This window comes from Prionailurus viverrinus, chromosome A1, assembly GCF_022837055.1.
Source record: "Prionailurus viverrinus isolate Anna chromosome A1, UM_Priviv_1.0, whole genome shotgun sequence".
In the NCBI taxonomy this organism is placed as follows: domain Eukaryota; kingdom Metazoa; phylum Chordata; class Mammalia; order Carnivora; family Felidae; genus Prionailurus; species Prionailurus viverrinus.
This window is the reverse complement of record NC_062561.1, coordinates 2296048-2309717: the sequence shown is the minus strand read 5'-3', so window position 1 is coordinate 2309717 and position 13670 is coordinate 2296048. Positions and strand designations below refer to the sequence as shown.

At 42.4% G+C, this 13670-nt stretch overlaps 1 protein-coding gene across 1 annotated transcript in view; it reads left to right on the top strand.

Annotated features, from left to right (window-relative positions):
* The window catches only part of MICU2 (mitochondrial calcium uptake 2), a 140165-nt gene that overhangs the window by 112375 nt on the left and 14120 nt on the right, over positions 1–13670 (top strand). The window contains exon 8 of the mRNA XM_047874677.1: positions 8453–8550. Within this exon, the coding sequence (XP_047730633.1) occupies positions 8453–8550 (98 nt within the window). The remainder of the gene's footprint in view (positions 1–8452; positions 8551–13670) is intronic.

The following is a 13670-nucleotide window of genomic DNA, read 5'->3' as shown; positions in this document are numbered from 1 at the left end:
GAGGGGCAGAGAGGACAAGAGAGAGAATCCTGTGCGGACTCTGCTCTGTCAGTGCAAAGCCCAAAGCGGGGCTCGAGCTCACCCGCCGCGGGGCTTGAACTCATGAGCTGAGATCGTGACCTGAGCAGAAGTCGGATGCTTAACCGACCGAGCCACCCAGGTGCCCCCCCACCACCACTTCGTATTTTCTTAACTTCAGTTCAAACCTTAGATCTCCATTTAAATGGTATTTTTCTTAGGAAAGCCTCCCCTGAGCTGCCCTCATAGCTCCTTGAATTTCTTCCCAATACTTCTATGGTTGGATTACTATTTTTAATAACTTGTTTAATGCCCAGTTACCCAAGAGGAACAGGAAACCATGGAGCCCCAAGGCCTGGCATCGTGTCTGACACATGATGGGCATTCACTACATCCTTGTATGTGACTGACTCCTGGGGTGACTGGCTAAACAGTTCTGAGTGTGTATATCAGTTCTCATAGCAAAATAAATTCCAAAGAGATCAAAAATAATGTCACAATCAAACTGTGGAAATACTTTAGAACGGGTGGGGCTCTTCTCTCAAGATAGCAGCGTAGGAAAATGCAAAACTCAGCCCATCCCACACAGACACGCAACCCATAAGTGCACATGGGTCATTTCCCTCTGAGGAAGATCTGAAACTGGAAGAACTGCTTCTCCACAACAAAAGACAGACAGACCGCATTGAGATGGGTGGGAGAGGCAGAGACAGGGTCTCACCCCAAACCCCACCCCGACACTGCAGCATAACAGTGAGGGTTCTCACCAGTCCAGCGCTTCTCCCAGAAAAGTGATGGGCTGGTGTCCCACTTAAGACACCCCTGTCCCTGGGACCTGACCCAGAGAGACGAGCCCCCAAAACATCTGGCTTAAAAAATGCAAAGGGCCGACATCCAAGGGGCCCGAAGTGCTATAGGAAACCGAGATTCCCCTTTTAAGGAACTCACATGCAGTCTCGCTCTACCCACGACCCAGCAGAAAAATAGCAGTTTGGAAAGCACCACGGCTATAAAAGAAACCAGTTGATAATCTAAGAACATCTGTTGGGAGAGCAAGGGACCATTGAAACTCTCCCCGGGGACAGAGGTGCTGGCAGAAGCCAACTTTGCACTCTCCACCGACCCTGCTAGCACCAGTGGGTGGGCTCAGAGGCGGCACCCTCCTCCTGCATTGCTAAGAGGGGTGGGGGCAAGCGGTCACCATACCATCCCACTGCCTCGAGGAAGCTGGGGAGCACACAAGGGTTCGCTGCCCCCCTCCCTAGCTGGGGCAGGCAAGCACAACATCCATGGCATCCTCTCACTCCCTAGATAAAGCTGGGGAGTGGAGACAGTTGCAGCACTCCCCCACTGGCCGGGCTGTCATTTTCCCGGCTTAAAGCCAGCATGCGTGCACAGACAAGAAGGTCTCCCACGACATTCCTGAAGTCCACAGGTGTATAGTCAAGACATTTTCCCCTGCTTGTCTGAAGCCAGCAAGCATGCCGTACCCCGTACACCTTGCCTAGCTAACGCCAGCAGGTCCGCACAGGGGCCACCACTCAATCACCTGGCCCTGGTGGCCGAAGTGGCCAACAATCCTGAGCTCCACAGGAACGCTAACACGGTTCTTGGCAGACCACCACCATCAGGGCACTGCATAGACAGCAGACTGAAACACAGCCCGCCTTCTGGAAAAAAGGCCTGTGTACTTAGCTCGGAGCTTCAGTCTAAGGGACAGGCTTCGGGTTTCCCATGCATATATAGATTAAGGAGGTGCTCCCAGAGAACCTAAGCAGGGGCACACCGTCCTTGCACACCCCCTCGGCCTTCCAGGTCTCAACTCTGAGAAAGGAGCTTTTACACTTATCTGGAACCCCAATTTTTTACAGCTGCCACCCAGGGGGCACCTCTAAATCTCCTGGTCTGGAGGCAGCAGGGACTATGATTGTAGCCCCACAGGACTATATATACTTTTATATTTTAAAACTTTTTTTTTTAAATGTTCAATTATTTTTGAGAGAGAGAGAGACAGAGCACAAGTCAGGGAGGGGCAGAGAGAGAGGGAGACGCAGAATCCGAAGCAGGCTCCAGGCTCTGAGCTGTCAGCATAGAGCCTGACGGGGGGCTTAAACTCACGAACCGTGAGATCATGACCTGAGCCGAAGTCGGACGCTTAACCGACGGAGCCACCGAGGCACCCCTATACTTTTATACGTTAAAAGCTGCTGCCTAAGAGTGTGCTTCCAGTCAACCTGAAACTCGGTGTAAATGAGATTCCTCTCTTGGAACAGACAGGTCTTGGCACACCCTAACACCAGGGACATATCAAGAATGAATCAGGTGGTTTAGACAATTACAAAGGTTCAAGAGACGGCAAAGAGCAAGGTTGGAAGAGAAATTTCATCACCTACACAGGGCACTACTTGAAGACTGAGAGCTGTTTCACCTAATACATAGAAACACACCAAGAGTCAAGCAAAATGAAGAAACAGAGAAATACGTTCCAAACAGAAGAGTATGACGAGACCTCAGAAAAAGACCTTAATGAGATGGAGAAAAGTAATCTAAAAAGAATTTAAGGTAATGGACATAAAAATGCTCATAGAACAGGTCCTGGGTGGCTCAGTCAGTTAAGTGGCCAACTTCAGCTCAGGTCATGATCTCACGTTTCACGAGTTCAAGCCCCACGTCAGGCTCTCTGTGCTGACAGCTCAGAGCCTGGAGCCTGCTTCACATTCTGTGTCTCCCTCTCTCTCTGCCCTTCCCCCACTCACACTCTGTCTCTCTCTCAAAAAGTGAGTAAACATTTGGAGGGGAAAAAAATGCTCAAAGAACTTGGGGGGAGAATGGATGAACACAGTGAGAGCTTCAGCAAAGAGATAGTGTAAGAAAGGACCAAGAGGGGTTCAGTGGCAGATTAGATGAAACAGAACAGATCAGTGACCTAGAAGACTGCAGTAGAACTCACCAAAGCAGAGTAATGAAAAGGAAAGAAGTTTTAAAAAATGGAGGTAACTTGAGGAACCTCTCAGACGACATCAAATAGAGTAACACTTACGTTATAAGGTCCCAGGAGAAGAGAGAGGAGAGACCAGGAAAGTATTTGAAGAAATAATGGCTAAAAACTGCCCTCACCAGGAGAAGGAAATAGACATGTAGGTCCAGAAGGCTCAGAGGGTTCCAAATAAGAGGAGTCCAAAGAGATCCACACCAAGACACATTATAATTAAAATGTCAAAAGTTAAAGAGAGAATCTTAAGAGCAGAAAGAGAAAAACAAATTGTTACATACAAGGGAAATCCCATAAGGTTATCAGGAGATTTCGTAGCAGAAACTTTTTGCAGACCAAAAGAGAGTGGCATGGCATATTCAAAGTGGTGAAAGGAAAACATCTTTGAACTAGGAGTGCAGGCACATGTCAAATATTGCAAAAGATTGAATCAGTAAGCAGAAACCTCCTAAGAAAAGTCCAGGACCAGATGGCTTCATTGGTGAATTCTACCAAACATTCAAAGAACATTTAATGCCTATACTTCTCAAACTCTTCAAAAACATTGAAAAGGAGGGAAGCTCCCAAGCTTATTTTTCAAGGCCAGCATCACCCTGATACCAAAACTGAAGAAGGACACAGGGAAGGAAGGAAGGAAGGAAGGAAGGAAGGAAGGAAGGAAGGAAGGAAGGAAGGAAGGAAAATGAAAGAAAATGAAAGTAAATAAAATTACAGGCCAATATGCCTAATGAACATACATGCAGAAATCAACAAAATATTAACAGACCAAAATAACAATACATCAAAAACATCTTACATCGCGATCAAGTGGGATTTGTTCCAGGGATGCAAGTATGGTCAGCATCCGCAAATCGATCAAGACGGTATACACATCAGCAAAATGAAGGATAAAAATCATATTATTTTTGTGAATGCACAAAAAAGCATTTGAGAAAATTTAACATCCATTTATGAGAAAAACTCAACAAAATGGATATAAAGGGAATGTACTCCAACATCACAAAGGCCGTAAATGACAGACCCACAACTATCATCATCCTCAATGGTGAAAAGCTAAAAGCTTCTCGTCTAAGATCAGGAACGAGATAAGGATGCCCACTCATGCCACTTTGATTCAACATAGTATTGGAAGTCCTAGCCAGAACAACTATGAAAGAAAAAAATCAGTGACATCCAAATTGGAAAGGAAAAAGTAAAACTTTCACTATTTGCAGACAACATGATATTGTGTATGGAAAAAGACTCTACAAAAAAAAAAAACTGTCAGAACTAATAAGTGAATTCAATAAAGTTACAAGATACAAAATTAATATACAAAGATCTGTTGCATTTCTATACACTAACAAAATACCATGAAAATCAAGAAAATAATCCCACTTACAATTGCATTAATAAGAATGAAAAACTTAGGAATAAATTGAACTAAGGAGGTGAAAGACCTATACACTGAAAACCACAAGATACTGATGAAAGAAATTGAAGATGACACAAATAAATGGGAAGATATTTTGTGTCAGGGGTTAGAAAAATCAATGTTGTTAAATGTCCATAAACCCAAAGCAATCTACAAATGCATTGCAATCCCTGTCAAAGTTCAAATGACATTTTTTGCCGGATTGGAATAATTCCATAACTTACGTGGAAGTAACCACAAAAGACCCCAAATAGCCAAAGCACAGTGTTAAGAAAGAACAACAAAGTCAGAGGTTACTGTGCCTGGTTTCAAATGGGATTATAAAGCTGTAATAATCAAAACCGTGTAGTGTTGCCACAAAAATGGACACAGAGAACAATGGAACTATACATGTAGATAACCCACATGTATGTGGTCAGGTAATTTTCAACAAAGGAGGCAAGAAAATACAGTGGGGAAGAGGCAGTCAGTCTATTTAGTAAACAGTGTTGGGAAAATTGGAAAGCTACCACACACAAAATAATGAAACTGGACCACATACAAAAAATTAACTCAAAATGGATTCAAGACTTGCATGTAAGACCTAAAGCCATAAAATGCCCAAGAAGAAAACATAAGCAATAAGCTCCTTGACATCAGTCCTAGTAATTTTTTTTATCTGACTCCAAAGGCAAAGGAAACAAAAGCAAAAATAAACAAACGGGACTACATCGAACCAAAAAGCTTCTGTACAGCAAAGGAAACCCTCAACCAAACAGAAAAGCAACCTATGAATATCAGAAGATATTTGAGGGGCGCCTGGGTGGCGCAATCGGTTAAGTGTCCGACTTCAGCCAGGTCACGATCTCGCGGTCCGTGAGTTTGAGCCCCGCGTCGGGCTCTGGGCTGATGGCTCGGAGCCTGGAGCCTGTTTCCGATTCTGTGTCTCCCTCTCTCTCTACCCCTCCCCCGTTCATGCTCTGTCTCTCTCTGTCCCAAAAATAAATAAACGTTGAAAAAAAAATTTAAAAAAAAAAGAATATATTTGAGAATCATATGTCTGAATGAGGGTTAATGTCCGGAATATATATATAGAAAGAACTCACATAACTCAATAGGAAAAATAATCCAGTTAAAACATAGAGGATTTGCATAGACATTTTTGTACAGAAGACACACAGATATCCAACAGGCACATGAAAAGATGCTCAACATCCCTTATCACCAAGGAAATGCAAATCAGAGCCATAATGAGATAGCACCTACACCTGTCAGAATGGCTAGTATCAAAATGACAAGAAACAACAAAATGTTGGCAAGGATTTGGAGAAGAGAGAACCTCGTGCATTGTTGGGATTGTAAATTGGTGCGGCCACTATGGAAAACCACTTGGAGGCTCCTCAAAATTGAAAGTAGAACTACAGTATGATCCAGCAACTCCGCTACTGAGTATCTGTCCACAGAAAACAAACACTAATTCAGAAAGGTGTGTGTACCCCTTTTGTTTCATTGCAGCACTATTTTCAAAGCCAAAGTGTGGAAACAACTTAAGTGTCCATTGAGAGATGAGTGGATAAAGAAAATGCGGTTTATATACCCAGTACTGTTCAGCCATAAGAAAATATTGCCATTTGCCACAACATGGATGGACCTTGAGGGTATCATTCTAAGTATAAGTCGGAGCAAGACAAATACTACAGGATTGCACTTATATATGTAATCTAAAAAACAGGACAGAGCCCCAAGATTCATAGATACAGAGAACAAGTTGGTGGTTGCGGGAGGGGACGGTGTGTTTTGGGGGGAGTGACACGGGATCAAGAAGTACATACTTTGAGACTCTTTATTTTGGCTCGGGTCATGATGTCACGGTTGTGAGACTGAGCCCCACATCAGGCTCCACGCGGAGGGTGCATTCTGTCTCTCGCTCTCTCTCTCTGCCCCTCCCCTGCTCGTGGGCATGTGTGTGTACTCTCTCTCTCAAAATAAACATTAAAACAAATAAGATAAAAATGGAGAGGGAGGCAAACCATAAGAGGCTCTTAAGTACATCCAAGTGAGTAAAATAAAATGACAATTCCACTGACCACCAGATGCGGGGAAGCCGGATCACTCATCCACGGCTGGTGGGAACATAAAATGATGCTGCTGCTCCGATAAAATGGTAACTGCACTCCTGGCCATCCGTCCCAAAGAAATAAAAACCGTGTTCACACTAACACCTGTCCACAGAGGTTTCGAGCAGCTTTATTTGTCATAGCCCCAAACTGGAAACAACCCAGATGTCCTTCAACAGGTGAATGGTTCAACTGGTAATCCATACAGCGGAACACTGTTCTACAAGAAACAAGAGCAGACGATTGATACGGCAACAGCCTGAGTGAATATCCAGAGAATTGTGCTGCACAAAAATGCCAATACCAGAAGGCTTCATACTGAGTCTACGCATGGGGCATTTTGAAATGACAAAATTATAGAAAAGGAAGTTGATTAGTGGTTGCCAGAGGTCAAAGAGAGGGTCGGGGCTGGAGAGAAGTCAGTGTGGCCACAAGAGCAGATGAAGGGTCATCGCAGTGAAGAAAATGTTCTTCTGTGTGTTGACTGTATCGAGTTATCTGATGATGTTTTGCAAGATGTCATCAGTCACCCCTGGAGGAAACTGAGTAAAGGGTACAAGAGATCGTTCTGCATTATTTTGTACCATTGCATGTGAATCTACCATTATCTCAAAATACAAGAAACTTTTCATGTAAATAAGGGGCTTATGGGGACACGCATTTGTTCCTTGTGTTATGTGTTACGGACCGCAAGACCGGATGTTCTGTGTCTTTTGCTGATCTGTTCTGTTTCCCGCTGTGGTGCCTGTGCTTAGTTGTCTTCCTGTTTCTTTCGTTCCTGCCCGTGCCCTGCCCAGACCTCATGGCTGCGGTGGAGCACAAATGGAACTCTCTCTGCTACTCTTCCCACCTGATCTGGAACTAATTTATCTTTGTCCTTCTCCGCTGCTGGCATTGCATTTCGGTGCGCTGTTCCATGCACAAAAGGGGTGGAGGCAAGGGGGAGGAGACTCCCCTGGGCAAATCAGCCCTTGCTGAAGAGCCTGTGTTCTGTGGATCTTCCTGACCTCCTTAAGGCTCTGAGGCACAGCTCACTCCTCCCCGCCGAAGTACATTCAACTCTGTGGGCTTAGGGTTGGTCCCTCTGTAACATGGTCCCCTGAAAGAGTCTGTGCCCTCGAGACCTCCTTCCCTCTGCATAAGTCTCCCCAAGCTCTAGAGGAGCTTCTTTTGGAGTTGGCCTTACTTGTCCCCACTACTCTGCTGTCACTAAATTAACGTTTTTAATGAATTTCTAATGTAATGGTCTCAGTGCCACTGCTATTTCTGAGAAGTAGGATTAGAAGGTAGGATTAGGGGACATGGGGACCATACAGCACCTGAATCTGGGGTTTCTTTCTCCAACTGCCCCTTTTCAAAATATTTGGTTTAAATTTGTAACCCTTTTTGTTTTGTTGCAGCCGATCATCTTTTTAGCAGTTTTGTTGTGTTATTGTTGTTTATTTTGTTAGAGATTTGAAGGAGGAAGAATCCATGAATCTGCTTTACTCATTAATCGAATTCTTACCTGTTAGTTTTGTAATTATGAAAAGCAGATGCTTTTCAAGTATTTCTAATATTCAGCAAAAACTCAAAGACCTTCTGGCTTTAGTTCTCAGTCCTGCTTCATTAAAAAATGCCTAGAGATCCCATTTTGAAATAATTTTTTTTCACTATTCTAAGCTTTCTTTTTGGACTGATCTAAGGTTTTGCTTACTGCTGAAGTCCATCTTGAGTATTTGGAGAATTTTAGCCCTTGTTGTTTTTCTCCTGCTTGAGCAAAGACAGTTACAGAATAGTATGAGGCGAAGTAACAGATAGGATGGCCACATCTCATTCTTCCACCCCTATTACGAGAACCTTTTACGGATATTGTCCTAAGAGTTCCAGGCTACGGGGTCCATTTTTGTTCTTGGTTATAATTACTTGGAATTATCGTCTCATTTTTTATAGGAACCAACAGTGAAAGAACCTGAAATTACCACAACCCTTCAGATACATTTCTTTGGAAAAAGAGGAGAAAGAAAACTTCATTATAGAGAATTTCGAAGGTAAATGTAAATATTTATATTCATTTAGGGAAATTTATAGCTAAGAAGTTACAAAACAACTGAATATACTCCTCTCACAGATCTGCAGACAGTAACACTGAACATCATATGCAGAACTATGTAGTATTTATCTCTGAGAACAAAACCTATGAAATATAAACTAAAGTACTCTGCTCAAAAACATCTAACCTATATGAAAAGTAATATCTGTTTTATAGCATACCATAATTTTTTTTAAGTCAATGCTGTCATAGATGTATAGAGTTGTCTGGTAACACAGGTCACTAATGTACTGGTTTGGAGTTGGGGAGTGGGTGATCAGGGAAGGCTTTCTGAAGGAAATGGTGCATAAACTGAACCTTGACAGATGAGCAGGAAATACCCAGGCAAAAATGGTTTGGCAGGAAAGCATCTGAGGGAGCGAGAACAGCGTTAGAAAAGACGTAGAGGCATGAAAACGTACGGTTTGTAAAGGGAATTATAAGCAGTCGCATCTAGAGTAGTAAATGGAAGGTGGCGTGGTGAAAGGTGAGAAGAGAAGCTGGAGAAGGGTGTGCTTGCCTGTGGAAGATTTTGTACTCCACGGGATCAAGCTTGAATTGACTCGGCGATGGAAGATCCTGAAGGGTGATGCCCGAAGGATACCTGGTCACATGTGCCCATCGCTGTGTGTGGTAGCAGAATAAAGGATAGATCTTATGCGAGAGAAGACCATTCAAATATTCCAGACAAGAAATGATGAGAGCCTTGAACCAATGTAGTAACAAGGATTTTGAAGTGGGAGAGTTTTTAAGACATAGTTAGGACATAAGATTGTAAGACCCAGAGGCGCCTGGGTGGCTCAGTTGGTTAAGCATCTGACTCTCGGATTCGGCTCAGGTCACGGTCTCACAGTTCATGAGTTCAAACCCCACGTCGGGCTCTGAGCCAACAGCCCGGAGCCTGCTTGGGGTTCTCTCTCTCCCTCTCTCCCTCTCTCTCTGCCCCTCCCCTGCACACGCTCTCTCTGTCTCTCAAAATAAATAAATAAACTTAAAAAGAAATTTTGTAGGGCCCAGTGATTGAGGAATGAGGAATGCCCAAGTTTCTGAATTCTGTCCAATCATAATGTACCCCATAGCTGAACTCCAGTAAGTCATTTAACCTCTCTACAATAGTTTTTCTCGACAAACATTTTTTAAAATGTCTTTTCTTATACTTGAAAAATATTACTGTCTCAACACTTCTTAAAATTTCAAAATAAATACCATGATTTAAAGCCAAGCCAGGCTATTGTATCAGCTGTACTTATTCAGACTAATACACCACTCCCCCTTCACTTTAGGATTCCCTAAACTAGTTAATTTTAAAGGTGTTCTGGGAAGCAAATGAAATAGAAGTATTTATAAATAAATTAACTAAGAAATGTAAAAACAGTTAAGAGTATCTATTAAGACAATTAAATATTTAGTTTATGTGGATTCCCAAATTGTAATGAGTGGGGAAAGGCGTAACATTAGGTAGGAAGAAGTAAGGGACCTCCAGGAAGGCAGGCTGCAGCTGCAAGGGGGAACCTGGCTGAGGAATTGGCAAAGGCGGCAGAGTTTGGGGGAAAAGAGGTTAAGATAAAAGTATTCTGGACCTGCCCAGTCTAGGTGCCACGCATGAAATCTCACAAACTTTCTGGTAAGGTCCCAATAAAAAGTCAGGGACAAAAATCCTCGGCGGCCACCCAGTTGCGACCCCTCTCACTCTTGAGAGCTTTATACTTTCTCTCAATAAACTCTATTGCTTTACTCAAAAAAAAAAAAAAAAAAAGGTGTTCTAACTTTAAAAAATTGTTTGTTTATTTTTGGAGACAGAGACAGAGCATGAGTAGGGCAGGGGCAGGGAGAGAGGGAGACACAGAATCGGAAGCAGGCTCCGGGCTCTGAGCCATCAGCCCAAAGCCTGACGCGGGGCTCGAACTCACGGACCGCGAGATCGTGACCTGGCTGAAGTCGGACGCTTAACCGACTGAGCCACCCAGGCGCCCCCAAAAAAATTGTTTCAAAGAGATGTTTGTCCTTGGTGTCAGCCACCTTCTTCCAGCTTCTCTCATAGAGGGATATTGTTTTAGAAGGTACAGCTTATTAGTTTCAAGGAAAGGCAAGGAAGGTGCCACCAAGTTATAGCTTTGGGGCTACTTAAAACATTTGCCTATAGACGTTAGCTTCTCATTTAGAGAAACAGTATCGATTGTGAAAAAAACATATTTGTGATTTAGACAGACCTGGGTTTAGATGTGGAACTTCATCATTTACTAAGTGGGACTTGATGAACAAGCATTTTAACCAGAGGCTCCATTCTCCGTTCCTTCATTTGTGAAGTGATGATGATAAATATCTACTTAATAAGGTTATATATGTATATGTGAATTTGTTGTGTGATTATCCATTATTCATTATCATATATTATTGTATCCTATATTGCATCATATCATATAATTATTATATTATTCATGTAATGAATGTGTTGATTAATATATGATGATTAATATGTCGACTTACTCTATACAAGGGTCGGGCTCTAAGTAGGCACTCATAATAGAATGTAAACACCGATATCAGAAGTGGGTAAGAAAAACGAACAAAAGAAGAACAGTGGCGGTGTCATAAAATGGAGCCACTAATTAGGCTAGTACACTAAGCGCAAACCGTGAGATTCTGTGCGCTTGCTAAGAACACACCGCAGATTTGACCGCGCTTTCTGGCAGGCACCATGAAGGGGGATACACGTCAGTTGCCCAACTCACCGTGTCCCTGAGTTGGAAGCTCACTGGTTCGGCGTAAGGGGCTGGGGGGGCGGAGACATTCGGTCCTCATCATAAGGTCAGAAAGAAATCTTCCGAAGGAGCTTTATAAAAAGGACACTGCGTAACATGAAGAATTCTATTCTTAACAATTATAGTAAGACCAGCGATAAATTTCACGGGCTTTTTTTTTTTTTTTTTTTACAGCATCCTGTCAGTAGAGAACAACTAAAATCACAGTTTTAAGCAAGGAGGCATACTTCACTTCAGCTTCTAAAATTCAGCTGCTTTTTCTCTAAAACCACTTTAAGCTTTACTAAGCAAGTAGAAGTGCTAACAATTAAATGCCACAGTCTGAGAAGTTGGTAGCAATATAGAAGGGAGAGAACACTGGACATGAGGTCCAAATGGCTGTAAATGCTAGGTGTGCGATTTATTTAGCTGTATGGTCTTGGGAAAATCATGTACCTTTTTCTAGTCTTTGTAAAAATATACATGGCAATATTTGTCCTGCCCACTTTAAAGAGTTGTGAGTAAATTTAGGGGCACCCACGTGGCTCCGTCGCTTAAGTGTCCGACCCTTGATTTTGGCTCAGGCCGTGATCTCACGGTTCGTGAATTCAAGCCCCACGTTGGGCTCTGCACTGTGAGCACGTAGCCTGCTTGGGACTCCTTCTCTCCCCTCTCTCTGCCCCTCCCCTGCTCACTTGCTCCTCTCAAAAATAAATAAACTTTAAAATAATATATTTTTAAAAAGTAAATTTAAAAATTCCAGATTATAATTTTAAAATATAATAAAGGAAAAGAGCAAATCTCTAATTCATGCAAATATCCTCCTTCCTAATCATTTTTATTTCTACTCTCATTTACATTAATATACTATCCCCCAACATGAAAAGTCTGAGGTTGATCTGACAATTAAATGAGATACTATAGGTTAAAGTATACACAACATAACACACGGTAAGCATTCAGAATACGTGCCAAACTCACGTCACCTTAGTTTTAGAGTTTCTAGTGAGTTTGTTTCCCAACTCCCACATCTGTCTCCTTACGGAATTCTTTTCTTCTGGCTTCTTCCTCTGTTTGCATTTCCCCAGCTCTCTTGGCCAAGAGACTTCTTCCACTAAGAGTTTCCTCAGTCTCTTTTCCCAAAGGCTCCTTAATCCAACATCTAAAGAAAAAAATCAAAACTAAAAGTATATTCTCATCTTTTCCCCCAAGGACTGACTGCTTTAAAATTCAGAGAGAAGGATTTTTCAAGTTAGAACAGAAAGCTAGATACTACTTGTATTTTTCATCACAGATGACAAAGCTATTTCCAATTTTATTATCAATTTTTATATTTGAAAATTCAGTAGTGTCACTTTAAGACAAAATATTGAGAACTTGTATCAGTTTTATGAAGGATCCCTAGTCCTTATACAATCTGCTGAAAATGCTCTAGTAATATAATTAAACTTATGAACAAATACAAAATTAAAAAGCAAGAATTAATATATCTAAAGTGTCAAGAAAAGGCAAGGCTAAAAACACATTTGTTTTGCGATCTTAGGAACTGCATCAGGAGACAGACATTAAGGCAACAACCCAGATCATGGTTCAAAGAGACAAAGGAGCTCAGATTTTTAAAGGCAAAGGAGGAATTTTAGGCACATTACATAAGTTGGGGGGTTCTTTGTTTGTTTCTTAGGTCGGTTGTGGCAGGCTTAGGGTAACACTGTCCCGTACGCAATTCGTTGCCCAGATCAGCGCTGGGCAGAAAGTCCGTTTTAGTCCATTCTTGCATGTGACACACACTGGTCTCGAATGCTTGCAGTTTGGCAACGAGCCAAGGTTAGCATTCTTCCAAGAACTGAGCCGGGAAATATGCATAGGCCCTACCTCTTCAGTGTCCTCCCCGCTCCATTTGAAGTGACTTTCTTCCTCAGTGCTTACTCCGTTCTATTGTTCTTCTATCAATAGGAAAAGATAGGTCAGATTGAACCAGTCAATATTCCAGATTTTGTTTCATGCATTATTAATTTAAATTCTAGAATTTGTTATAAGTTTAAATACTTCACACAAAAGAATTTACAAGTTTCTGGAACAAAAACACTTCTTAGTAAATGTAGACTTGACACTAAGGAAAAAGCAATTATTTAAAAATCTGTTTTACATCCTGTAAAACAGTAATTTGTTTAAATCTCCAGGTCAGGGGCACCTGGGTGGCTCAGTCGGTTGAGCAGCCAACTTCGGCTCAGGTCACGATCTCGCGGTCCATGAGTTCGAGCCCCGTGTTGGGCTCTGGGCTGACAGCTCAGAGCCTGGAGCCTGCTTCATATTCTGTGTCTCCCTCTCTCTGACCCTC